Here is a 27,275-nt window from a genome sequence, read left to right on the forward strand (position 1 = left end):
AAAAATACAAGTGATACATGTAATTTTTTAGGACATTCACTTGTATCTTGGTTTAGTAAAAAACAAAATTCAGTGTCATTATCAATGACTGAAGCAGAATATATTGCTGCTAGTCTTGCTTGTGCTCAAGTTTTATGGATGAAACAAACCTTGTCTGGTTATGGTATAGTATGTTCTACAACATCCATAATGTGTGATAATACTAGTGACATTAATTTATCTAAAAATCCTATTCAACATTCACGTACAAAATATATTAACATTAGACATCATTTTTTATGTGATCATGTGCTTAAGGGTGATATCTCTTTAAATTTTATTTAAACCGATAAACAAATTGTAGATATATTAACAAAACCTTTAAAAGAAGAAATATATATTAAATTAAGAAGAGAATTAGGTATATGTTCTTTGAAAGATTTAAATTAAGTTTTAAAATCAATACATATGCATTTTTAACCTTAATAGTCGACTAGTTAGATTAGTAGTCGACTACATGCACAGACATTGCATATATAACATTATCATTTTCCTTAGTAGTCGACTAATAAGAAGAGTAGTTGGGGCATTGTTTTGATTGCGTTGTTGCTGCGGTTTGGGTTGTGGCTCTTCTTCAGCTTTTATCCGAGCGACAATCTCTTCAGCTTGCTCCCCTTGTGAAACTAGTTGTCTCCAAGAGCGACATTCTGCTACTCCCATCTGGGCGAGGAGCTGAGTCTGCAGGTTGTGCCTGCAAGTTTCAACTAGAGTTGATTGGGTCATACCTGATGGGCATCGCAATGCCATGCTACGGAACCTTTCCACATAGGCTTTAATAGATTCTCCCTTCTTTTGCTTTGTGGCGAGAAGAGTAGGAACCGAAACCTCTGTGTCATCTTCGAAGAATCTGGCCAAGAAAAGCCTTTCCAGATCTACCCATTTCTGGATTGATCCAGCAGGCAGTTTCATAAACCATTCAAAGGCCACCCCTTTAAGAGTGCCGATGAACAAGCGCGTCAGGATGGCATCATTGGCTACCACATCTCCTGTTTGAGACTTGAAGTAGTAGATATGCTGATTTGGTGACCCTGTACCGTCGAAAGGTTGTAGCGTTGGAGCCTTAAACTTTGGTGGGTAGGGAGTCGTATCCCATTCTGCAGGGTAGGGTCGTATCACTCCTTCTTCACGAAGCTCGCTTCTGTTGGCCATTGCGTTAAGACGGGCTTCTAGTTCGTCTACTTTGGTCGACTGAGGATACAGTTCTTTTTCCATCTCCTTCTCATTGTCAGAAGAAGAATCTAAGTTGTGAGTCTCACGATCTGAGTGTTCGTGCACCTTCTGCTTTCCTTTTGACGTAGTCCTCCGGGAAGACTCGGGTCTTTGGCCTTTTTCAGCCAGAAGTTGGGCCAACATATCCTTCATCTGGAGAAGGGTTTCCTGTTGCGCCTGGAGCATGACGTGATGTTCATCAACTCTTTTGGCTATGTCTTCAGGATTTCCCGTCATGTAAACAGAAACCTTCTGTGCTCCGATAGAGCTTGAAGATTAAGATTCAGCTATTGCCGAATGTTCATCACTTGTCGTAATCCCTTGGGCAAACTTTTGGTAATTAACCGGGCGGATAGCTCCAGTCCGTGACCGAGTATGTCGATATACCCCCTTCGAACTCATCGCAAATTTCTCGAACGGTCGGGGAAAGACTTCTTTCTGATTCATCGGAACTGGGACACGGGGCTTTTCCTCTGCTGGTCATGTTGATGGTAACCTGAGGGTATTCAGCTTCAGAAACTTTCTTCTTTTGACGTCGTCGTTTGGTAGGTCTTGCGACGTCAGTCAATCTGTCGAATACAGATCTGCGAGGTTCAGGAATACAACAGTGACATTCGGAAAGAACTGTTGAAATAAGCCGTTCGCAATGACATGGATGGGCTGCTCGTTGCGTTGGCTTTTCTCTGGAAAGCAACTCTCGCAAATCTGAGACCCGAGGACAGTTCTTCATCGGGGATGAAACTCCCTGTTCTTGAGTGGGTGAAATTGGTTCTTGTTGAACCTGACGGCCCTCCACAAGAACCATTACCCCGAGATATTCCACAACCTTCACATGAAGCTGGACCCTATACTAGTCACTTTCCACCACCAATGAATGAATATTCTTGCTTCTCCGACGCACAATACAATACATTATCCGCTAGAATACTTGATTTGGAATTGGGACAAAAAGCTTTGTATGATCAAAATATGCTTATGCTGAAGAGTCAAGAAGAATTAACCAACAAGTTTGATATCCTAGAGATGAAGTTTGACACAATGAGCATGAAGATTGATACATTGGACATGAAGCTTAATGCCTACTTCCAAGGAAATCAACCTCCACTAGGACCATCAAGTTAGAAGGCTATGCATGCATCATTTAGAATAGTTTCAGTTTGTTATGTCAAAAACAATTAAGTACTTAGTGTCTTTGTGTATCTAAATTATATCAAAAACTACGTGTTGATGTTTGCTTAGACTTATGTATGTTTGCTACTATGTTTATATGTTTAAAACTATGTATGAGTTTGTGTTTCTTTTTATCATGATTGGTATGTTTATATCCTATATTTTGTTCATGAGCTACTTATCTTAAAAACATATTATGGAGATGAAAATTGTTGAACTTTTGGTATTTATGGCCAGTCTTTGCCTACCCATATGGATGGGTGAAGTAATGGACTATGTTCACAATCTGAAAGATCTCTTTGAAGTATTGGCTCATGAAGAAGAAATTATGACATGTTTAGAATAGATATTTATTTCTTTTTGTTAATGACAAAGGGGGAGAATGGTATATGGTATAAATGTTAGTTATGCTATATATATGAATTGTAAACTCTAATTGTAGACTCTAATATGCTCTTATACATGGAGAGTAAGTATATTTGTTACTAAATGTTTATTTCTTTTTTAAATATACTTACATATGCATAAACTGTTTGTCATCATCAAAAAAGAGGAGAATGTTGGATATCATGTCCCTAAGATATAATTTTAATGATAACAATTTATTCATTATGTATATCACTATATGTATTATTGTGCACTAACATATCAATGCAACTTTCAACATCAAATATGAACATGATATGTGAACAAGTGCAATATGAGTTCAAGGCATCGTGAAGTAAAGAAGATGACAAGCTTATACATCAATATAAAATTTACATTTTCTTTACTTAGAAATTTTGTACAAGCCTTGATCACTCACACAAACACACACATAGAGATTAAAACACACTAACACATGCTTAGTGTGTTAGTTAACAGTAAAAATCCCCTATGTTAACTATTAGAGTTTATAACATATCAATGAGTCTAAAAAATATTTTATTCATATCAATTTTTACCCCTTAGTAGTCGATCAATAAGACTTGTAGTCAACTACTGAGTTCAGATCAAAAATATAAGTTTTTGTCAAATTACAGTCTAGTCGACTAATGACTTTTTATAGTCGACTACTAAACACTTAGGCAAAATCTCAGTTTCTGTAAAGTTACAGTGTAGTCAACTACTAGACTATATAGTCGACTACTAAAAGTCATTTCAGAATTCTAACTTTCTGTTGTTTACAGTATAGTCGACTACTCAGCTTTGAATTTGAATTTCAGACTTTCTATCATTTACAGAGTAGTCAACTAATGACCAGTGTAGTCGACTATTAAGAAAAATCCTAAATTTACAGAGTTTGTTTCAACTCAGTATAGTCGACTACAACGACTACTAGTCGACTACAGTGATAGTTTTCTGACATTTCAAAATTTGAATTACTGACTGTTTATAGCTGTTTTAATTCATTAACTGGCTTTGAAAACACATCTTTTCAAGGGTTATAAATAGGTTACAAGTTCAGAATTTTGGACTAATGATTCCTATCTATAAGATTCAATTTTTGTGCATTCTCAAGAGTTCAAAACATTCAAATTTCTCAGTAAGTGTTGAGAAAAGTATTATCTAAGTTAGCCTTTGATCTTCATCTAATATACAACTTATTTAGGTAACTTTCAGAGATTAAAAATATTCCTAAAGCCAGTGCTACACATCATTACACAATCAAGCCTTATAGGAATTGTGTTGTTGATTCAAGAAAAGTTCTCTCGGGTGTGAGAGTTGTGATCTCTTGGTGAAGAGATTGTGTGCAATTTTCATGGTCTTGCAAATTGGTCAGGTTTGCTGTTTGATTTTGTAAGTTTTTTAAAATCATAGTGGAACTCTCAAGTGAGATTTGCTTGGGGACCAGATGTACACCGAGGAAGTGGAATCAGTATAAAATACTATGTTTGCGATTGTGATTTTCTGTGATTTTTCTATCTTCATTGTAATTTATAATCTATTTTGCATATTTTTAAAAGGAACACTATTCACCCCCCCCCCTCTGGTGTTTTAGTGAGCATTGTAACAGATCCTACACACACAAGAAATGATCAGGGTTGGGAACCCCGACCATTTCGTGCACATGTGCACAAAATGGTCGGGGTTCCCAATCCTGGCCATTTTGCAGAGACCCTCCAGCCCACACTCTGCTGAAAAATCTCTCCCTTGCTAATATGTATTAATCCATAAGTTTAACACCAACTCTCTTGCTATGCATTTATCAATCCATAATTAATTTCAAACACAAATAAACACATATTGCTATATATAATCTTTACATCTATAACATATATTTAAAAAAACATAACATTCAATTCATTTAAAATCCAACCATAATCAAGTCACAGTATCATTTCAAACATAAACATCATATGAAGCATATCGAAATTTAACAAATATTTACAATGCCCTTTCCTCTCCCTCTCCCTCCTCTTCCTCTCCCCCTTCCCCGTTCACCTTCAACATGAGCTCGGATGATCTCAACGTCCAGTTGTGTATGAACTTATGAGTGCATGACATCCTCATCAATTTGAACCTGCTGTGAACATCCGGCTTGAGCTTGCTATGAGCCTCCAGCTTCATCATGTGCACGACTTGAGCTTGCTCCCGTGTGTCCTCGAACACGTCGACACTCGTACCTTATGAGTCGTTCCTCACGTCCATAACGTTTCACGTTACGTATCCTCCTAAGAGTGGACTAAATCTTTCCTATAATGTGAAGGAATGTGTTCTTCGCCCTTTTCGGTAGTCGTTCTCAATGTATCATATGCAATATAAGCAACCTCATCGAGTTCTTATACCTATAAGATAAAAACCAAAAGATGATTATTAGCAAGTGGATGATAATAAAATAATAATCACAAAATAATTATATATTTTGCATATACACTTACCAACTCTCTCTCAGCTGGACCTCTCGGTATGTACTCCTTGGGTGCTTTGTTCTCCTAAAATTCCATCAGCGAGTAATCCCCCAATACCACCGTAAGTACACACCTAGGTCAGGTGCCTCAACCCTCTCCATCACTACAGCCTCCTCCCTCAACTCCTAATTCTAAATATAAGCATGTCGAATTACCTCCTAATTTGCATGATGTGCTTCTTTTCTGGGATTTCGCTCTATTCTTTCTACATGATCTGAAATATGTTGCTTTAATCCAAATTGTTGGAGCACACGATCAGGCATGTGCATTTCGACAATCTCAAAACATATAACCGGGACTCGAGCACGCCATATATCTTCACATTCCCTGCAAATATCTAGTAGTGACTCTAAAACTAGTTCATAGGGCATCCACTTGACCTATAAAGAAGATTAAGTACATTTACATATCAGTAACAAATGATGTATTGATTGAATATATTTAGATATTATGATTTTGTACATGTTCATCCTCCATTTGATCAAGCTCGTTTTTATAGAAGCTTTCATGCCCCTTTGGGGAGGTTTGTCAATATCTGGAATCATTCCATTTATTTTATATACAAAGGGTTAGTATAGATTAAAATAAATGTATAAAATTACATGTAATCATATCTATTACAAACTTGTATACTTGGATCCTAATGTTAGACCCTAGAGGGGGGGGGGTGATTAGGGTCTTATGCTAATCTAATACTATTTTATGCCAATTAAAACTAATTAATAAATTATTCTTGTAAGATAGATACATAATATGTTACAAGTAAGAATAAGCAATATGAACTAATGAATGTATCCTAGCAATGAGATATTATAAATATATAAGCAAGGATATATAAACAACACAAGGGTAAATAATGTAAACAAAGAAGTGGACAAACTAACTAATGAGATCCTCAAGTGCTCGGATACAACCTCTCCCTAGGTTCGTCAACTGACGCCACTCCTCTTGGGACGATCCCCAACTCTCGCCATACACTTCTTTCAGTGTACAAGTGTATTACAATCTCACAATAAGAACAATTACAATAAATGATTGTTCTTTAATATGGATGAGAACACAATGAAAGCTCGTACTTAATTGTTACAACTCTCACCAATCCAAATATACAATGTAGGCAAATATAATAAGCTCAAGTGGGTGTGTGTAAACAATGAGTGAAATCAAATCAACAAAACTCAGTTGAAAATACTAGCTTAATGAAAATGATAAACAACAAAGATTTAATACAAAGCTAGTATTGAGTTTAGAAATTCTTCTCTGAAAAACAAGATGGAGAGATGGATTAAAATGAAGCCCAAGGAATGTGGATGATCCCCTCCACTTATGTAAAACTTTTTCACAAAAAAAACTCTTTTAAACAAACACTAAACAAACTTAAACCCTTGTTAAACTCTTGTTTAAAAACTTCTTGGATTTCTTATGAGAACTGAGATCAATGGGGTATTTATAATCGCCCAAAACCTCAGCCAAAAGGCCAACAGAAATGACCAAAAAACCAACAGAATCGGAAATCAGATTCTATACAAAATGACCGTTGGAGTGAACGACGGTCGACCGTGAAAATCTCGCGGTCGACCGCGAGCCACTTTCGAGGCTCAGAAAATTCCAGAAACTTTGACGGTCGATCGTGATGGTCGACCGTGAGAATTTTCGAGCTGACGGTCGACTGTGACGGTCGACCGCGAAAGTTGCTGTTAGCTCTGTAGGTTAAAAACAAAGGCGCGATCGACCGTGGTGGTCGACCGTAAACTGACATATGAGAAAACATGTTTGAAAGTTAATTTTTTGATTTTAAAATCCTGTTTAAAAATATCAAATAAATTCTAAAAAATATAAAACTTTAGGGAATGATTATAGACATGATAATAAAAATGCTATAAAGACTGGTTTTCAAAAAAGACCTCCCAAATAAAAAATATCATCATTTTGTAAAATAGTCCAAAACATGAAAATGTGAACATATGAGTTTTGACATTTTAACCATGTTTTGAAATAATACAAAATGATTTTATAGACTTGAAGAAAGATATAAACTATTGTTATGAAGTCTATAAACAATGAATATAGTATTTTCACAAATACAATAGAATATGAAACATATGAGTATGAATATGAATATATATTTGTTTCATATCTATGAAATTAAACCAAACCAATTTATCCACGTAAAAACAAACATGTATAAATATAAATATTTATTTATATTCTAGTAAAAACTTTGTTTGTGGATAAACCAAAATCCAAAATATGCACATATATATATATATATAACTATATATATATACATAGAAACCAATAAAATGTGTGTGTATATGATATTGAGCTTAAAGTACTTAACACACATAATATAACACCTAAACTAAATTACCCAAGCTATGATCTTGATCTTCAATAAGCTCTTCTTGGTAAACTTACGAATGAAGCTTATGATCGTGAATGCGTAATCCCATCCATCCTCTAACCTATTGTTTGCCTAGAATAAATATAAAACACAAATACTAGACAAACAATATTAGATGTAAATTGTTTGTAAATTATCATCAAAGCAAGAAGGCCAACACCTAACGGAATCTATCCATTGAGAGTGCATGTCTCCCTCAAATCTAGTGTTCCCAAATGCAATCGTTCTCAAGACCATATTCGCAACAAAGTGAGGCAACCCTTAAATTCTTTATTTTGCACGAGTGCCATTTTTGTCTTCTCCCTATATAGATAAGCTAACACTACACTCCCCTAGGATAACTCTCCACACTCCTTAAGATCCTCAAGAAGTGGCAACCATCTCACATGCACCGAATCCTTAGTGGAACCCGGAGGTAACACATGTGGCCCGTTATAGGGTGGCCAGTAATGACTATCTACAATGGGAATGGAAACACTGCTTGTATGAATCTCTATAGTGGCTTGATTGATACCATTCAGAAGCGTATGTGTAATACAAAATATTTGCACCTCTAAATTTCTTGGATGTAACCGCTAGAACATGTGAACATGACAATTTTTACAACTCTGGTATGTTACAAGTGCATGCGTATTTTGGCCCTTGTAAATTGATGGTGTAATTATGAATGTGTTTGTCTGTAACCCGTTATTCATCTACAGTAAATCTAACAATCTTCGTTGATCTCGCCTGCTTGACACGAGCTCCTACAATCTCTTCATTTTTTGGTGTCAATAACGTCACCCACTTTGCTCCATCCTCCCGCCGCTTTGACAAAATAGTGATTGAGTCTATAAAATATTCTCACAACCAACGCTTGTATGGCCATTGCTTGAGCCCCCTTAAGTACCCCGTTGAAGCTTTCAGAATAATTAGTTATCATCATGCAAAACTGATTCCCTCTATTTTTACTTAGTGCCCACCAGTCGACATATTCACTTCCCAAACTACTCTCAATCTAGTCATGTGCAGCTTGAGATGTTGCCTTGATTTGATCCCGTATCTAATTATGCACACATGTTTTGGGTGTACAACCCGCTTGCCAAAGAAGGTTTTGTAAATGTATCTGACCAAAGCTCTTTTTTAAATTAGCTCTAATATGTCGTAAGTAATAGCGGCGATGGTGATGAGAGCCAAATCTCCTATAAAATGCTTTTGGAATAACTTTCATCCTATCGGATAAAAAAAGTAATTTTCTCAGGAGGCACCACATTAAAAATATACAATTGAATACAGGAAAAAATCACTCCTAATTTTCACTGTTCCCGACCTCCACAACTGTGAAGGCCAAAGGAAATAAGTCATCATCCGCATCTACTCCTGTAGCAACAAGCAACACACTTTTATATTTATCATATAAGTGTACCATCAATGCTAAGAACTGACCGATAAAATTTAAATCCCTCGACCGAAAGAACAAATGCTCAAAATACAGAGGTGAATTGATGGACTCTCGGATTGATATCTTTGGTTATAAGTTTGTATTTAGATCCAGGATTGCTTCTTTTGATCGCATCAAGATATTGAGGTAGTGTCACGTAAGACATCTCCTAATCACCAAATATTTTTGTCATCACAATTCTCATTGCATTCCATGTTTTATAATACGATATTTTAATGAACTTTATATCTAGCACTCTCTCAATTATATTACCGGGAGTTAGTTCAAGCTTCTTCTTAAATTTTAGCATAATCAACTGCGCTATGTAAGAGGCAGATGCACCACTGTGATCTTGCTCTAATATCGGATTACTACATGCGTAAACACCGTAGTATTTTGTGATCCTAAAATGCCCATTTTGTTTCTTTTCGACAAATGCATATAACTTCCAAGGACATGCGTAATCAGCTTTATTTCCCTCGACCCGACCTTTCCTTTGTGTATTCATAAAACATATTGCATCATAACTTGTGCGATTGCTTTTAACTTGCTTGAATTTGACATTCTTTTTGATTGAGTAATCACGAATAGCATCAACCAATTGGTCCTTTGTCTCTAATAAATCACAAACTCTGAAAGGGGCGTCAACATCTCCTCTATGAGTTAAACTTTGGCCAATGCACATATCTTGTACTGTTGAAGAACGAATCCACTAATCATCTTCAAACTCGTCGGGGGGTGGTTTTTCATACTCAACATATTCATTACTAACATAAGCCTCATCAAGCCAATCCGGATTTTCTTCAACATCTCCAATCATAAATTGCATGCTATCAATTGGTACACTATCTTGCTCTTCACCTTCAGAGTCGTTGCTTCTTTTATCCTCTTTAATTGTTGCCTCTCTTAACAGCCTCATATTTTTATAAAGGACTACATTATTCATGACATTTGACGTTCTCTAGAATGAAGGGCACTTGGATATTGAAATTGAGTCTGTTCCATTTCACTCAAAGAAGAAAGAAAACCATCAGACTCACCTCCCAAATCTAACATGCGTGAGAATTCTCCTGGAGGTTTGAATATTTGGCACGAACTATATAGCAACTTTTTAATAAACAATTCTACCGTTGGCTGCGATTTGCTCAAATTAAACATAATACTCATATGATGATCGTTTGAGATCTCAACTACGGACGCTCTATCAAAAGTTATGGGTCAATTGCATATTATATTTAATTGGTATTCTCATGGGTCAATTTCCATAACTCAGTGTAATTCATTAACCAAGTCACAGTAACTATATGATTCTAAGATCATTAATGACGTCGTTACCCCTCCGACGTACATTGGCATATTATTCATTCCATAATTATTTTTTCCACCATAAGAATAAGCAATAAAAATCATATTGTTCAACCTATGTAAAAGAAGATTATATCATTTAAATGTAAAAAAATTAAAAAATATTATCAAGGCATCGAATAAGAGAGGAAACCAATATGCAAATATTCTCATAAATTTGACCAAAAACCCTAAACCCCAAATTAAAAATCCTAAACCCTAGAATTGAGCATTCTATGCCCTAAAAGTTTAATTTCAATTACAACAATCAACACACAAAGCATCCGAACCACCACAAAGAGAGTGGTTGATAATAAATTTTAAACCCTAGAAATTCATTTTTGAGAGAAAACCCTACATTTTTACATCTTAAAAGAGGAGAGAATGAAGAGAAATTAACCTTTAGATCTTAAACGAACTTTCACGACGAATTACGGCCGCAAAATGGGGTTGAAATTGAGATGAGTTGCGGCAAAACGAGAGAGAGATCAGAGTTGGAGAAGAGAGATGCAGCTGGGAGAGATGGGGTTGGGGGAAAAGGGTTTCGGTTAGTTTATATTGGGGCGGGACCCAGAACAAGTAGTCGGGGTTGGCAACCCCGAGTATTGTGTCACTTAGCTAATTTCCCACTTTCCCACTTTCCCAACTTGGGTTGGCCATTCTCTGCTATTGGTCGGGTTAGGAACCCCGACCATTTCAAATTAGGTATTTTGAAATGGTCGAGGTTTCCAACCCGACCATTTTTGCAATGACTAAATTAGTTGGGGTTTCGAACCCCGAACAATTTAGCTGCCAAATTACTAAAGCGTTGTGTGCGAGGTCCTAATTAGTTGGGGTTGGCAACACCGACTAATTAAGATCGTGATTTTTTTTAAATCGACATACTCTCTAGCCATAAAGCTGACATGACGAGAAAGTTAATCGATTTTGGTAATAAATTTTGAAGTTGGTCGGTTTTTGAGAATAAAATTGAGAATGAGTTCATTATGAAAATTTCTTCAAAGTTAATGTATTTTTAAATGTAAAAAACCTAACGGCACGAGACTGGTTTCCAAATATAAAGATCCGGGTGACCTAATCCCAACACTCGACGGATTTTATATCAATTGTTGCTGCTAAAACCCTTCATCAGATCATACGCATCGGCTCCCCATTGAATTCACAGCAACAAGAGAGAAGAAATTGCTGATGCTATTGATGTTCAAGCTCCCTTCTTCCTTCTCCTGCTGCCGCCATGGCCGCCTTCTCGGAGCTCTGCAACCACTTCGCCTCCTCTCCTCCTCCGCCGCCACCAGCCCATCATCCTTCCCTCTCCCCAAAGCCCATCATTTCATCGTTGATTATCTCGTAGACAAATTTGGGTTCTCTTCAGAAAAAGCAATCAGAGCCTCCAAATATCTGTCCTCCCTCAAATCCCTCGACAGGCCCCAATCCTTCATTGCCTTCATGGAAGCCCACGGTTTCACCCATGCCCACATAAAAAAGACCGTAGCTTGGAACCCGAAATGCCTTCTTCTCAACGTGGAGAAAAGCCTAGCTCCAAAGTTCAAGTCTTTGAGCGACATTGGCTTCGCCGGTTCCGATCTCACTGACCTCATCAATTCAAACCACAGAGTAATATGCCTCAATTTCAACAGGAAAATCCTCCCAAGTATCCAGTTTTGGCAAGGCCTGCTAGGTTCTAGGGATCATCTCATTAGGCTCTTGAGGAGAAAAAACAACGTTATTTCGCAGAACATCGAGAAGACTGTGATGCCCAATATCTCCTTTCTTCGCAGCTGTGGCATCTCTGATGAGAAGATCACAATGGTGGCTCGCAGTAGCCCTAGCGTCTTCGCCCAGAGCCCACAAGCCTTGACCGCAGCTGCTGACCGAGTTGAGAAGGAAATAGGTATTGCTCGAGGCTCGGGGATGTTTATATGGGCTCTCTGGGCTCTTAGCAATGTAAGCAAAGCTAAGTTGAAAGCCAATCGTGAGATCATGAAGAAGTTTGGGTGGTCAGAGGCTGAGTTCATTTCCGCATCCTCGAAAGCTCCGCTGTTCTTGTGCATCTCCCAGAAAATGCTGGCTACAAAGATGGAGTTCTTGTTGAAGGGAGCTGAGTGTGAGCCTGGTTATGTTGCCCGATACCCTTTGCTGCTGATGTTTAGCTTGGAGAAGAGACTGATTCCACGTCATAAAGTGATGAAACTGTTGTTGTCGAGAGGATTGCTTGATAAAGAGCGCAAGTTGGCTACTGTCATGACTTATTCAGACACGGCGTTTATGGACAAGTTCATTGTCCCGCATCAGTACGAGGTTCCAGAGCTTCAGGAGATGTTTATGCATGGATGTAGAAATAGAGCTGCCTAGGTAATTCGTACTTCCTTACTCAATCGTGGTATTATTACTGATTACCGTATTGTTTTCTGTTTAGGGTATTTGTTATTGTCAGTTAGGCTTATGTTTAATATGACTCAGTAAGGGAGACACATTAAACGGTCATTGCCTATGTTGCATCTGTACCCGCAGTTGACAAATCCTGTATTCGTACCCGTACCTGACACTTCATGGACACTCCTTGAGTATATGCATACGTGATACGTTTATTCAAAAGTGTACTCAAATTACATAATACATGTTTTTCTGTAGGGTAATTGCGTATTAGTCCCTTAAATCATCTTTAATTGCCAGAAAGTCTCTCAAATCTCAGTTGCCAAAAAGTCCCTCAAATCATAAATTTTATTGCCAAATCGTCCCTCTGTTAAATTTTCCCTTAAAATTTCTAACTGCAGCTGGGCTAAATTTTCTGTTAAAATTTAGAGATTTTTTGGGCAAATATTGATATTTGAGCGACTTTTTGGCAATCAAAGATGATTTAAGGGACTAGTATGCAATTACCTCTTTAATTTAAAACACTCACTTCTTGGGTGTATATCCTACACTTCAGGTCCAGTTTCTGAAAGTTGATGGTTGAGGTCTGGTTCGTTTTAGCCCATATTCAATAGAAAATTACAGTTTGGAACTGTGATCCTGGCCATGCCCCCGTAGTCTACCTTTCACAAATTGGACCTTCCCGTATGCCGTATGCGTACCTGCACCTGCAGCTGTACTAGCACCTATATCCATGCAACTTAGGTCACACCTTAAGCTCTTACACAGGATTGTAATTAAATTTCTATCCCAGTTGTTTTTTGTTGTATTATTAATTTACTAGGACCACGGAGAATACGCATGTGTAAGCTTACATAGCTGTGGTAAATGTTCAGCGTATTCTTTCTATGCTTGGTTGAAATTCATGGAGATACAGGATGCTAATAGGTTGTGTTTTTCATGAACCCCCAGTTATGTTCTGGTTAGTACAGAAGTAGAAGGAAATTAAGCTGTATCTTTGAATTGCTTGGTATCATGTCACTGGTTTATTGAGTGCACATGAATGATCTTGCTCGATTTTTAATTATCACTAACCTTTCGTAAACAACAGACGATTGAAAGGAACATAGTAAGTAATACAAGTTGCCTTGTGAACATGAAAATTTTCTTTTTCAATCAGCTCTGCTGAAGCCCAACTCCTTGTTTCTTCATATCCTTTTCAGTTCTTTTTATACAAAAGAAAAGTATAGTGATTATAATGCAGAAACAGATGGCAACTGTAAGCTGGAGGATATGATTGAAAATAAGTGTATTCATAAGTCTGGATATTTGCGACACTGATTGAATAGTGGGTCAGTCTTGAGTTTCAGATCATGGTCAAAGAAATGGTTAAGACCATAGGTTAAAAAATGAACGTGAAGTTGACAGTAAAATGGAGATGGTTATTTCTAGTCAATGAAGGAGACTGCTCTTTGTACATGTTTGGTTGCGTGGAAGTAGGAAGCAGGCTTTAGTGCAGGAAACTATTGGACTGCAAATAATGATTAACTAGAGTGTTCTCACATAGGATGCACCTTTCACGCTTTTTCATGCCCATTGTTAAATATTATTGGAGACACATATTAGATGTAGTAAGCTATATGTTAAATGTAATAGGGTATATACTCCATATCTCCTATATTTATTAGTGCATATACCTAAAATTGGTATATGCATATACTCTCTTATTTCCTATTTGTTACTGAGATTCCCTATATTAAGTCTTTGACTATATATAAGTTGCAGTAGTGCCTTCATTGGCGTCTTTTATCATATGTAAACATATGCAATCATCTCTTGTGATATGAGTCAATCAAATATCAATAAGAGAGACAATTCTTCTTCATATTCTCTGAATCTAATGTAGCATGAGAGCTAGGTTCTTAATCGTAGTGAGATCTCTCTTCTTTCTTAATCTTAGGTCTGTTGATGATGTTTTACTGCAAACATCATCTTCGCATTTTTCCTCGGCGGCTTTGACATCATGCAAGATTCGGTTTTAATCTTCTTCAGATCTATTGATATCACCGATTTCTAAATATCCATCAGTCATACTTCGTTCGGGCAAAGCACACTAATCATCTTCGCCGTTATGCTGATCGATTTTGTTGCTTTTCATTAGTGTTTCTCGTCAGATCTGCCATCCCCTCTCATGCCGGATTGGTGCCCTTTGACCCCTTTTGTCGAGCTCTCTCTCTTTTGAAAATCTATTGCTGTCACATTCAAAATTTCGGATTTGACCCGTATTAATATCTATTAATGAGATTTCCTACTTTATGGGTTCAATATCAGATATTTACTATTGAGATTTTCTTCACGGCGAGTTCCTTTTTTTTCATGACCTCAACGTTGATCATTTGATTACTCTGTCTATGTACAACAATTTCTATCCCCCATCTTTCAATCTCATTACCATTAAGATTATCTCCATGATGTACAAGGATCTCTATCCCTGGTTGTTGATCTCTTCAAAATTGATTGAACCACCTGTCTAGTTTGTATGGGCTGTAGCCTGTATATAAATACCTACAACTGCAATCATTATAATCTGATATTTCTCACTGGCTCCATAGGACCCATTCGGAGAAGGATATAAATTTATGGATCGTTTAGTTAAGGTTTTTTATGCTTGGCTTAACCTACCAACTTGCATTAGCTTTAAGTTGATCTCGTTAGCATGCATGAGGTAAGAATCATGATTTTGTCTGACAGTCCTGACCGTCCTTGGGCCCTATGAGTATAAGAGCTCCTAGGCTCTTACGGTAAATGAATAAGCTAATTTAGAGGATACCCTATAAATCGAAGCTTTAACAGGAAGTCATCTTCTCCAGATTATTTGGGAATTTTCACAAGTTACTTTTTTTTTCAGGAAATTAAATATGATTTGCTCAAGTTTATTCAAATTTTGCAAATTCACATATTTTGAGTTTATTTTTAAAGCTTCTGCATGCTATCAACGGTAACCATGAAACGATACTGTTATGTAATCTACATTGACTATTGTGTAATGATGATGTTTGTGTTTTGTCAAAGAACCATTAGTCCCTAAGACTTACGCTGTACTTTCAGGTAAAGAGGCCATAACACTGGGAAAAACCTACAGAGGGCCCTTTATAGAAAATCATATAGATAGGGGATGAAAACACCCTTTTCAAAACAAATCTTGATGCACAGATTATTATCAACTAACAATTCAAAACAAATCTTAACGCACAGATTATTATCAACTAACAATGAAGTCAATACCATTGTCTCCATATTTGTTTGTTCTAGGGATGGAGTGTCTCTTTAGAATGTTCGATATGCTGAGTGTGGATATGAATTTTAATTTTCATCCTAAGTGTGCCAAGCTTAGAGTGGGCCATCTTATATCTGCAAATGATCTTATTCTATGCTTACTCTTGCGCATGTGGTTGATGTGTTTAAAGGCATATCTGGCTTGATGGAAAATCCTACAAAATCTGTTTTCCTGGGGGACGATGAGCATACAGTTAGGGCGGAGATTTTGCATTTTTGTGGGTTTGTTGAAGGCTCTCTTCCTATTAGATAATTGGGGGTTCCTTTGGTGTGTGGAAGACTATCTTTTCATGATTGTGCTCCCTTATTGTCTAAGTTGGTTGCTCAATTTCAGTGTTCGAAGAGTAAAAAGACTTCCTATGCTTGTAAACTTCACCTATTAAAGACTGCTATATTTGGCGTACTGGTTTTTTGGACTTAATTATATTCTTCCTGAGAAATTGCTAAAGAAGGCTGATGATATGTGTAGGAAGTTCCTCTGGGGAGGCTCTCATGAAGCTAATAGAGTTCCGTTAGTAGCTTGGGAGATTCTATGTAAATGTATGAAATATGGAGGACTGGGTGTATTCTTGTCAGTGGACTCGAGCTTTGCTGCTGGTATTAAATTGCTATGGTGTATTCATGTGAGTAAAGAGTTGCTTGGGTCAAAAGGTTCATGGAACTTATTTAAGAAGGAGAGCTGATATTTGGACTGTGAATGAAAGAGTCGATTACTTTTAGATGTGGAAACAGATTCTTAAGCTGAGGGATAAAGCTTTATCTAAATGGGGGTCTTCTGATGGTATCATTGCCTTGTTTCAGTCCTGGAGAAGCAATGGTACGTTCTTATCGGTTAAAGCTTTTTGGTGATACTATTTGTGCTTCCATTGAGGTGTCTTGGTCTCATTTAGTATGGCAAATATATAACCCCAAAGCACTCTTGTATTTTGTGGATGGCGAATCTTCAGACTTCAGAGGCCGCTTTCTCAAGATAGACTCTGTAAGAGGAGGATTATTTCTACTAAATCACGTGTTTTATGCTCTCATAGTTTGTAGGACTTATCTATTTTTTATTGTCCATTCTCATCTTTTATTTGTGTTAATGTGAAACCCTTAGAGAGATTATTACTTCTCTATTAGATGTTATTAATAGTGTTTAGGAAAACAAAAGAGTTTGTCCCTAACCGATGTGGGACTAAGTAACAACTCTCTCAAAACTATCCCTCAAGCTGAGCATACATATCGTACATGTCTAACTTGTTACAGATAAAATTCACTTCTATTCTTCTAAGAGGCAAGGTTTTAAATATCGGTTATCGGGGATTTATCGGACGGCTAAAATCATTATCGGATAACGGAAATCGTGGATATATCGGGGATAAGTAGTATTTATCGGAGTGATATACTGGATGATGTGTATATATAATATAACAACTAAAAAATATAATCTAATCATGCTTAATGAAATATAAACATACCAAAGTATAAACCATCATGTTTAGAATCATTAACCAATTGTAGAAAAAAATCCTTATCGGATAGCGGAAATCGGGGATATATCGGGGATAAGTAGTATTTATCGGAGTGATATACTGGATGATGTGTATATATAATATAACAACTAAAAAATATAATCTAATCATGCTTAATGAAATATAAACATACCAAAGTATAAACCATCATGTTTAGAATCATTAACCAATTGTAGAAAACAAAACTTGCATCTTGACCGCACGATGAAACCATTCGATTGCATAGCCTTAAAAAAAATTTAATGTTAGTCAAAATGGGCCGATAATCCCGATAATCCCGATAAAAAAGTCTTACTTATCGGCCGATAAGTGCCAATAACGCCGATAAATCGCCGATAAACCTACAAAAACGATAACCGATTAAAAATCCAAGTTATCCTAGCGGAGAGCTCCCAAATCCGATAACTCGGCCGATAATATCGATTATCGGTCGATATTTAAAACAATGCTAAGATGTTTTATGAGAATATCTACAAGTTAATGTCCTGATGGTATGTACTTGGTTCTAATGATTTCCTTCTTCATCTTCTCGCGAATAAAGTCTCAATCAATATCTATGTGTTTTGTCCTCTCATGAAACATAGAGTTCTCAACTACGTGTATGGCGGCCTTGTTATCTCCATACAAGCCTATGGGACACTCTGGAGGATAACCTATCTCTGTTAATATTTCTCTACCCTAGATCAGTTTACAAGTCAAATTCGACATGGCTCGATACTCAGACTCAGTTATAGAGCGAGAGACTACACTCTGTTTCTTACTCTTCCATGATATTAAATTTCTTCCAAGAAACACATAATACTCAGTAGTTGATTGTTTATTCTTAGGAGATACTGCCCAATCTGCATCTGAGAATCCTACAACTCATATGACCGCTATCTGAATAGAGTACTCCATTTCCTGGAGTTTTCTTAAAATATCTAAGAATCCTCTTTACAGCTTCTATATGAGCTTTCCTAGGTGCCAAGAGAAATTGACTAACCACACTGACGTAAATTATAATATTTGGTCTCGTGACTGTTAGGTAATTTAGCTTCTCTACAAGTCATCTATATTCTTCAGCATCCTTCAGTAACTCCCACATGAGCTAGTAGTAGTTTGACCTTGTCATCCATAGGTGAGTCAATACCCTTGCATTTTAACATCCCAGCATTTATTAACATATCAAACACATATTTCTCTTTGAGATAAGAGAATCTCCTTCTTCGATCTAGCCACCTCGATATCTAGAAAATATTTTAAAAATTCAAGGTCCTTGGCTTGATATCGTTGGTGTAGATACTTCTTCAAATGACTAATGCCCTATGCATCGTCACCGATGATCGCAATATCGTCAACATTTACAATCAAAAGAATCTGCTTTCCATCATGAAATCTCCAAAAAATAGGGTGGTCTTTCTGAGCTCGATGAAGACCAATGGTCTGGATAACTACTGCAAAACGTCTGAACTAAGCTATTGGAAATCGTTTCAAGCTGTAGAGGGATTTTTTTAACCTGCAAACCTTGCCACACTCCCCCTGAGCAATAAAATCTGGTGGTTGCTCCATACAAACCTCAAGAATACCATTAAATAATGCATTCTTAATTTTCAACTTATGTTGTAGCCAGTGATAGCAAGCAATAAGTGAAATAAGCATGTGGACAAATGTCATATTAGCTACAGGAGAGAAGGTATCGCTATAATCAAGACCATAGATATGTGAATGTCCCTTCGTAACTAGTCCAGCTTTGAGGCGAGGTAGAGAGCTATCTGGATTTATTTTGATAGTATAAACTCATTTGCAACCATCCGCTTTCTTTCCTCGTGGTAGGGAAATAAGATCACAAGTCTCATTTTGCTCTAAGGTCGTTATCTCGTCTTGCATTACCACTGTGACACTGTCCAACATATGTTAGATAGAGCTTCTGACAAATTGTTAGAAACCGGGTGAGAACCCAAAGAAGATATGAAAGAATAATATAGAGATAACGAAGAGTAAGAGACATAGTGTGTAAGAGAATTCTGAGAACTCCGAGAACAAGATCACCTACCCTTTCGGAAGGTAATAGGAAGATCATTAGTGGGTTGAGCACTTGGTTTTATGACCACATTTTGATTTGCTAGTATATCAGACTCTAGGATAGAGTTGGATAATAGCTCAGGTTGCAGAACAATACGTCTTGTATAAACCTGAACTGGTTTTGTAAACTTGGATGGTAGATCAGTTTGTAAAACGGTCTTGAAAGGAACATTGACAGTAGTTTCCCGAACAATAAGATAGTCATAATCATCAAGAGGGTCTAAGCTTTTATCAAAGGCAATATGTCCTGGTTTGTTCTCAAAGATGATAACATCAGATGAAACAATATACCAATTTAAAAAAGGCAATAACATATGTACCATTTTTTAGTCTTAGAATATCAAAGAAAAATATTCCTAGGAGATTTTGAATTTAATTTTGTCCGTTGAGGACTATGATTGTGAATAAAGCATAGAGACCCAAGATCTTAGGAGGTAAATGAAAAGCCTCTTCAGCTGGATATAAAAGAGAGATCAGAGTTTTATTTTGTACGACAGATGAGGGTAATCTATTGGTTAAGTAGCACTCTGTCAAAATAGCATCCCCAAAAATATTTTGGAACTTGATGATGAAATAGTAAGGTCCTAGCAGTTTTTAATAAGTGTCTGTACTTACGCTCAGCCACCCTATTTTGTTGCAGTATGCAAGTACAACATGACTGATGTAAAATTTCATCATCTTCCAAATATGTTGTGAATGAGCTATCAAAATATTCTTTAGCATTATTTGTTCTTAAAGTTTTAATGGTATTATGAAATTAATTTTTAACCTCGGCATGAAGAACTTTAAAAATAGAAAATATTTTAGAACATTTTTTATCAAGTAGATTCAAGTCATGCGAGAAAAGTCATCCACAAAACTAATAAAATATTAAAAATCGGGTTTGGATGGAACAAAATAAGGACCCCATACGTCCGAATGCACTACATCAAATGGGTTACTAACCCTCTTATTGACGCGACTCGGACACACATTAGTGTTTTTTTGAATTGATACGACTCACACTCTAAGGGCTCGACATGATTCAAATCTGCAATCAAAGTTCTAAGAACCGAAAGAAGGGGATGACCAAACCAACAATGTTCATCAAAGCCTGATGTAGAGGTGATGCAGGACACCTGGGTTAGGGCAAAATGCTGCCTGCTCACGGTCAGTGCCAAAAAATACAGTGTAGGGAAAATACGATCGTACATTAAATGCTTTAGTAATCCTACTAACAGATTAGAGATTGAATAAAAATGAGGAAGATATAACACAAATAAAAGTAGAATAGTACTAATGGTGGTAGATCCAACACCTTTCGCAGGTGTGGTGATCCATCAACCGAGACTACCGAAGAAAAGGAGGTGTTAGGTGTGTAGGAGGATAATATACATCGGTTCCTAATTATATGATCACTTGCCCTTGAAGCTATAACCCAAATACAAGATGATGATGATATAAGATAAGTAATGGTTTTACCTAGCTAGGCAGGTGTAACTGTAGCAGGAGAGAATTGTGTCTTCTTGAATTGTTAGAATAACCAGAGCTAAAATTGCTTAAGCTGGCATCGGGCTTCATCACCTATAGGACTCGCCTATGTAGTCACATGTGCATACCGAGATTGTTTCCCTGGTAGCTGAGGACAATGGAATTTCATGTGACCAGGTTTCTTATAATAATGGCAATGGATAGAGGAATCAGATGAACCCTCCCATACAACTTCTCGTCGACTATCACTGCATCCCCTATGTACTCCAAAATGTCCCATGCATCTATCAAAGCGGTCTCCAATACGACTACCCCCACGACTGATCGACTATCTACTCTGTGTGGCGAGAGCAGACCTATTGGCAGACTCTGCGACGGTACGTACTAGAACTGTTTGCGCTGCTGATCTTAAAAAGTAATGTCTCTACTAAGGATCATATAACAAAGTTGCCAATGACTTGTGATCGTGCTGAATTATAAGAGTGGGGAACAGAACCAAGAAATGTGAATACCATTAGTTGATCTCACTGGTCTTACATCTTCTGAACATCTCTCGTGAGGAAAATCTATCTTAGCTCCTTTGTGAGGCGATTGAAGTTGCCATAATGCTCATCAAATGTCTGACTATGGTCGTCCATCTTTCTCCAAAATAACTCTTGAATGACATTATACACGATTAGGATGTCCTCCACGACCTGAATACATACGCTCCAAGAATTTCCACACCTGTTTCACTATATTATAGTGAACTGCTAGCTAAAGGACCTGTGGTTTAATGTTGTTCCAAATTTGATGAAGTAGACTAGTGTCATTTTGTTTTTATGAGGTAGTAATTGGCAGGGGGGTCATCTGTAAGATGATGATCCTTTTCTCTACCTGAAACATAAACTCGAACCAGTAGCTTATACTTAAAGTAGGTAGTTGGACCCATTTAATTTCTGGTCAGTGTTTTTGTTAGAGAGCGTCTCCGTGTGGATCTTCGTCTCAACTCTCCCGGTCATCGAATTAGCAGAATCACCAAAGGAAGCCATCAATACAACAAATAAGATCTTTCAACTAATAATCTTTCGGTAAATAACTATCAACATCACCCAACAACAAAGTAGTTCCCAATAATCAAATCATCAATAAATAGTCATCAAGTAATAAATCCACAACAAGTAATCACCACAAGTATTCAATCCACTAAGTAAAACCATCCTGTAAAGTTGGTTTCTTCAAAGAGATTTTTAACGACTAATCGTAAGATGAAGCTAAATAATTAGCTTGATCCAATTAACTAAGCTAAATGATTAGTTTAAAATCTAGGAAGATCTAGTTAGTTAAGCTAAATAATTAATTAAAAATCTATGAAGGTCTAGTTTGAAAGCTAAATGATTAGCTCAAAATCTATGAAGATGTAGTTAATTAAGCTAAATGATTAGCTTAAGATCTATGAAGATCTAGTAGGTTAAAACAAATGATTAGTTTAAGATCCATGAAGATCTATTTGGTTAAGCCAAATGATTAGTTTGATCGAGTAGAGTTAGGGCCGGATGAACAGTATAGCGGCCAAGTGGCAAGGTTTGGAAGAAAGCTCGGTTCGGATCCTATTGTGGGTGGTGGCGATGTGGTCAAAAGTGGTGGCAGCTATGATTCATGGCGGAGGGTTAAGGGTTAGGGTTTGATGGTGGTGGGTGACAGGTAGGGTTTGAGAGGGGTGTCGGCTAAGGTTTGAGAGGGTGACTCCTAGGGTTTAGAATTGGAGAGAGGAGGGGAGGGTGGCTTTGATACTATGTTAATGTGAAACTCCTTAGAGAGATTATTAGCTCTCTCTTGGATGTTATTAACAGTATTTAGGGGAAACAAAGGAGCTTGTCCCTAACCGATGTGATACTAAATAACAGGTCTCAACAATTTGGAATTTAGATATGGAGTGGCTGAACTTCCAGTATCGGTCTTGTTCATGGAATCTGGTGATTAATTGGTTCTCTTTGTGTTTGCGTGGGAAAATCTTATATGTTAAGAAGGTGAAGAAGATCGTGCTAGCAGCTACAATATATTTCATATGGATGGAGAGGAACTTGCGGTTGTATACTGGCAAATGGAAGATTCCGGAATGTACGCTCGAAATGATTGAAGTTCGTATACTTACAGTCTTGTATCATAGAACTATACCTGCTCAGTTTCAAAGATGGGTAGATGATTTGAGGTAGGATGTGTGTTTGTTGAGAGAGATTGGAAATCTGTGTAGTAGTTTTTTCAGTTGATTTTTGACTATGTAATCTCAGGTATGCCTAGGTATTAGATTGTACTTTCACCGTTCATGTGATAAATGAAATTCATGTTCATTGACCACAAAAAAAGGCAGTGAAGTCAATACTGTTTATCAGTGCACTTGCTACGATTGCGTTTGTTGTCTCTGTACAGTCTACGGAGTAGGCAGTATGAGCTGCTGGTAACTGAAGGTGATTTGTGCATCAGGATTCGTGTTAAGATTCATGCTAGATTACATATATATATTCATCCCTCTACCTTTATGATTTTCTATGGAGGGCCCTCTATATGATCATTTTCCCTCTATATGAGCTGCATGAGCTGCTGGTTACTGAAGGTGATTTGTGCATCAGGATTCGTGTTAAAATTCATGCTAGATTACGTATATATATTCATCCCTCTCTACCTTTATGATTTTCTTTGGAGGGCCCTCTATATGATCATTTCCCCCCATAACACTCGGTGTGGAGATTCATCTACTAGGTTTATATGAGTTTTTCTACTTTGATTTAAGGCCATAACACTGTTTGCACTTGCCGCATGAGGTACTCTTGTTGACCTGTGCCAGTAAATTTCAGGACCAGAAGATTTAAAGATAAGGCAGCAGAAGCAGAATACTAAATGTTTTGTCATGTGATCTTTCATGGATTGAAGGACAAACTGGCGTATTCCTTGGAAAGATGATGGCGAGAACTGCTATTTCACTTTGAAATTCCTCAACTCGCATTCTCTGATGATGCTCATATTTTTTTCCTAAAGAAGTTAAGATGGATGCAGGTGGAAAATGCAAATGCCAAATGCTGTTGATTTGGGGTTCAAGAGTTGAGGATGCTCTCTATCTCTGATGCTTGTAGAATCAGAAACTAGTTATTGTTTGTTTCTTAATTGCAGTCTTTTTGTTTACTACATGCAGTCGGCCTACGTGATTTGTGTGAAAAGCCACTAAACTTTAATGGATTTATTGTTTCTTCTGTTCCCCTCGCAGTAGGAGCTTCATCATCACTTCACTTTCCATACCTGTGAAGTTGAGAGCAGTCGAGATTGTGACATGACGGCGCTTTGTTTACTCATTCAGAACTGGGGATGTTGGTCTGGCCCTTCATTTGCAACGTAGTGATGATGGTGAAGATGGAGTTATTTCAGTTCTCGGGTCTGGGTAGCCAATGGTATCAACGAAGACTATCAGGAGTTATTTCCCGTTGTCACTATCGAGAGTTATTTCCCGGTGTCTCCCCTTCGATGCTGCCAGCATTATTTTTCTTGAAGATTATAGCTAGCAAAGAAAATCATTGGAGAGACGTTTGTGCGTTAACGCTTTGTAATTACCTCTCTCTCTCTCTAAGGAGTAAGATTCACATGCATATGTGGTTGTAGTTTTTTGTTGCATCTTCGGAGTACCTCATTGTGACGAAGACGTTAATGACGTTGATTGCCAAGCATGGGCTGCGTAGATTATCGCTGCGCACCCGCGGTCTACTATGCTTTTGTCGGCTTTGTTGGTGTTTTCTTCTTTACGTTTTGTCTTTGCCTGCTCAATTTCTGCTTAGAGTTTTATTTGTACAAATTTATAGAAAATTTTGGTTACTAGAAAAACGGGAAAAAGTTTAATCATTCGATTTTGTTGTAAACAATGTGGTTATAAGTATAAATTTATGCTTGGTTGGATACAGATGGTGGTGCATGCGATCAAAGGTAATGCATGAATATAACTACAATTTCATAAACTTGAGCGTGCACTAGGTATATATGGCTTAATCAACAACTCATCACCAAATATATTAATTTACATAACAATCACAAGGTTTATCATCTCTTAGACCAGCAAAAAAAAACATGTCATTTCTTTCAAAAGCACCATTCTCCTCTGGAGATCTCAGAACTGCAGACAGCTTCTTGACTTTAGCCTGTGGATCTCAGAGCATCTCCAACAGCTTTCACATCTTCTTGAAATACTCAAATTTGGAGAATATAGAACTTTTTTTTTTGTCCAACAGATTCCCCATCCCATTCCCCAAAATAGGGAAGGAGGAGAAAAAATAGGGAGTCTTCCCCAAATCTGCAGCATTCTCCAAATTTTTGGGGAGAGCTTTATTATTGTAATAAATGCGATTTTTCAAAATGGGGAAGCTGTTGGAGTTAGAGCAAAAATAATTTGGAGAATATGACTTTTGTTTCTCCATTTTAGAGAAAATTTTGGGGAAGCTGTTGTAATTTGGAGAATATGACTTTTGTTTCTCCATTTTAGAGAAAATTTTGGGGAAGCTGTTGGAGATGCTCTCAGTTCAAGCTCGTATTGGGCGTTACCGCCGTTCTTATCCATAACATACTACTCCCTGAGTCTGAGAGTTCCTTCCAAAATCGTGTATCTTTCAAAGTCAGAACTTCAACTCTTCACCCCCATTTGCAAACTCTAACGTCTAAAATAACCGCTTGGTACTTGCAATTTACATCTGCATCCTGATACTTTTTTAGGAAAGACAACAATCTCAGCACCATCGTAAAAAGTGAGATGAGGAACGTCGTCTCAAAATGTCCTGCATAAGACGACAGTGATCGCCAGAAACAACTATAGGTCATTATGCAACGCCCAATGTTCTTATGGGAACGAGATAATTTCATGATTACAATTAAAAGCATGTAAATAGTTCACTAATATCTTTAAAATATGTGACGTTGTAATTTGTCAATGTAGAATCATAATTAATTGAGGTTAATGGGTACCGCACGTCATATGAGGGACGTATACAGTGATGTATCACAATCCCAACAAAGTGTGATTATGAGAGTCTCTCTCCGCTCTTTATTCACTTGGTGGAGATTGTGTCACATCCTTATCATACATGGAAATTTTCTCATATGACAATGATATACATTATTATCTAATTAATTTCCTACGAAAAAAATGAAGAGAACACCTCGTGAATATTTTTCCCAAATAATCTGGATTTCCTGTTGAAGCTTCCATTTATATAAATATTCTAAGTTAGTTTATTTTATTGACTTATGATAACTACGTTATTCTCTTCTACACTACTTCTGCACCACAAAAGAGAGAAAAGTGGGCTCCGTTGACGAGTCATTAGTTTTGAGAAAAGTTGAAGAGATCGATTGAACTACATACTTTTTTTTTTGTAGTATCAAAATAGTATATGCATAATAGTTTAGTTATCACTACTCCATTCAGTTGCCTTTAGCACCATGAACTCATAAGCTGCCAAAATGGCAAAATCCAAGAACTGTTAAAGGAGTCTTCAGACAGAATCATGTTGCTTACCTCATGCATGCTAAAACTATCTGTTGATAGCGACACGTGAATGGCTAAGGAGCTGAAAAAGGAAAACGTGTGAGTTGATGAGGCGGTTTTCAAAGCACACGGTTTCAAGAGTGGGGGCCACAAGTCCTTTTGTGGGAGAAGTCCAGCAGGCTATGAGTTCTTTTGTTTGAGGATTTGTTTAGCGGAAATTTCGTTGGCCCACCCGAATTTGAGTTGCAGGCTATAAAATCATTGTCTAGGGTTCCGTGAAAGGTGAGCGAAGGAGTTTTTTTAGCTGGCGGCTACAAAGTGCAAAAAGGGTGCGGACTGCTGTGTAAAGGCAGGGGACGTGCTTGGGTACTGCTGCGCAGAATTTGGTGGTGGAAAAAGGCAGAGGCGGCGTGCAAAGGTGCAGAGCTTCGTGCAGAGAGATAAAAGTTTTGGTGGCTGACCTTTTCTTGTGAAGAAAAGCAATGAGCCTATTTGAGGGTTTAGATTGTGAGAATTGTAAACCTATTTGTATTCTTTTTCTCTCTAATAGTAGATCCCCCTCCTTGCC

The 27,275-nt window shown here is 37.3% G+C and overlaps 1 protein-coding gene across 9 annotated transcripts; it reads left to right on the forward strand.

The window, feature by feature from the left end:
* Positions 11,523 to 24,976, forward strand: LOC109819664. Of its 9 annotated transcripts, XR_002241582.1 has the most exons (4): positions 11,523 to 12,829; positions 16,635 to 16,982; positions 17,113 to 17,144; positions 24,042 to 24,976. XR_002241582.1 is itself a non-coding variant. In XM_020385472.1 (2 exons), the coding sequence occupies exon 1, from the start codon at positions 11,666 to 11,668 to the stop codon at positions 12,827 to 12,829; it is 1,164 nt and encodes a 387-aa protein (XP_020241061.1). In that variant the 5' UTR covers positions 11,523 to 11,665; the 3' UTR covers positions 24,042 to 24,976. The 9 variants fall into 9 exon arrangements, 3 of the variants coding, with proteins under 3 accessions (XP_020241061.1, XP_020241062.1, XP_020241064.1); XR_002241581.1 differs by lacking the exon at positions 17,113 to 17,144; XR_002241586.1 differs by lacking the exon at positions 17,113 to 17,144 and having other exon boundaries at positions 24,449 to 24,976.

This window comes from Asparagus officinalis, chromosome 8 (genome assembly GCF_001876935.1).
Source record: "Asparagus officinalis chromosome 8, Aspof.V1, whole genome shotgun sequence".
In the NCBI taxonomy this organism is placed as follows: domain Eukaryota; kingdom Viridiplantae; phylum Streptophyta; class Magnoliopsida; order Asparagales; family Asparagaceae; genus Asparagus; species Asparagus officinalis.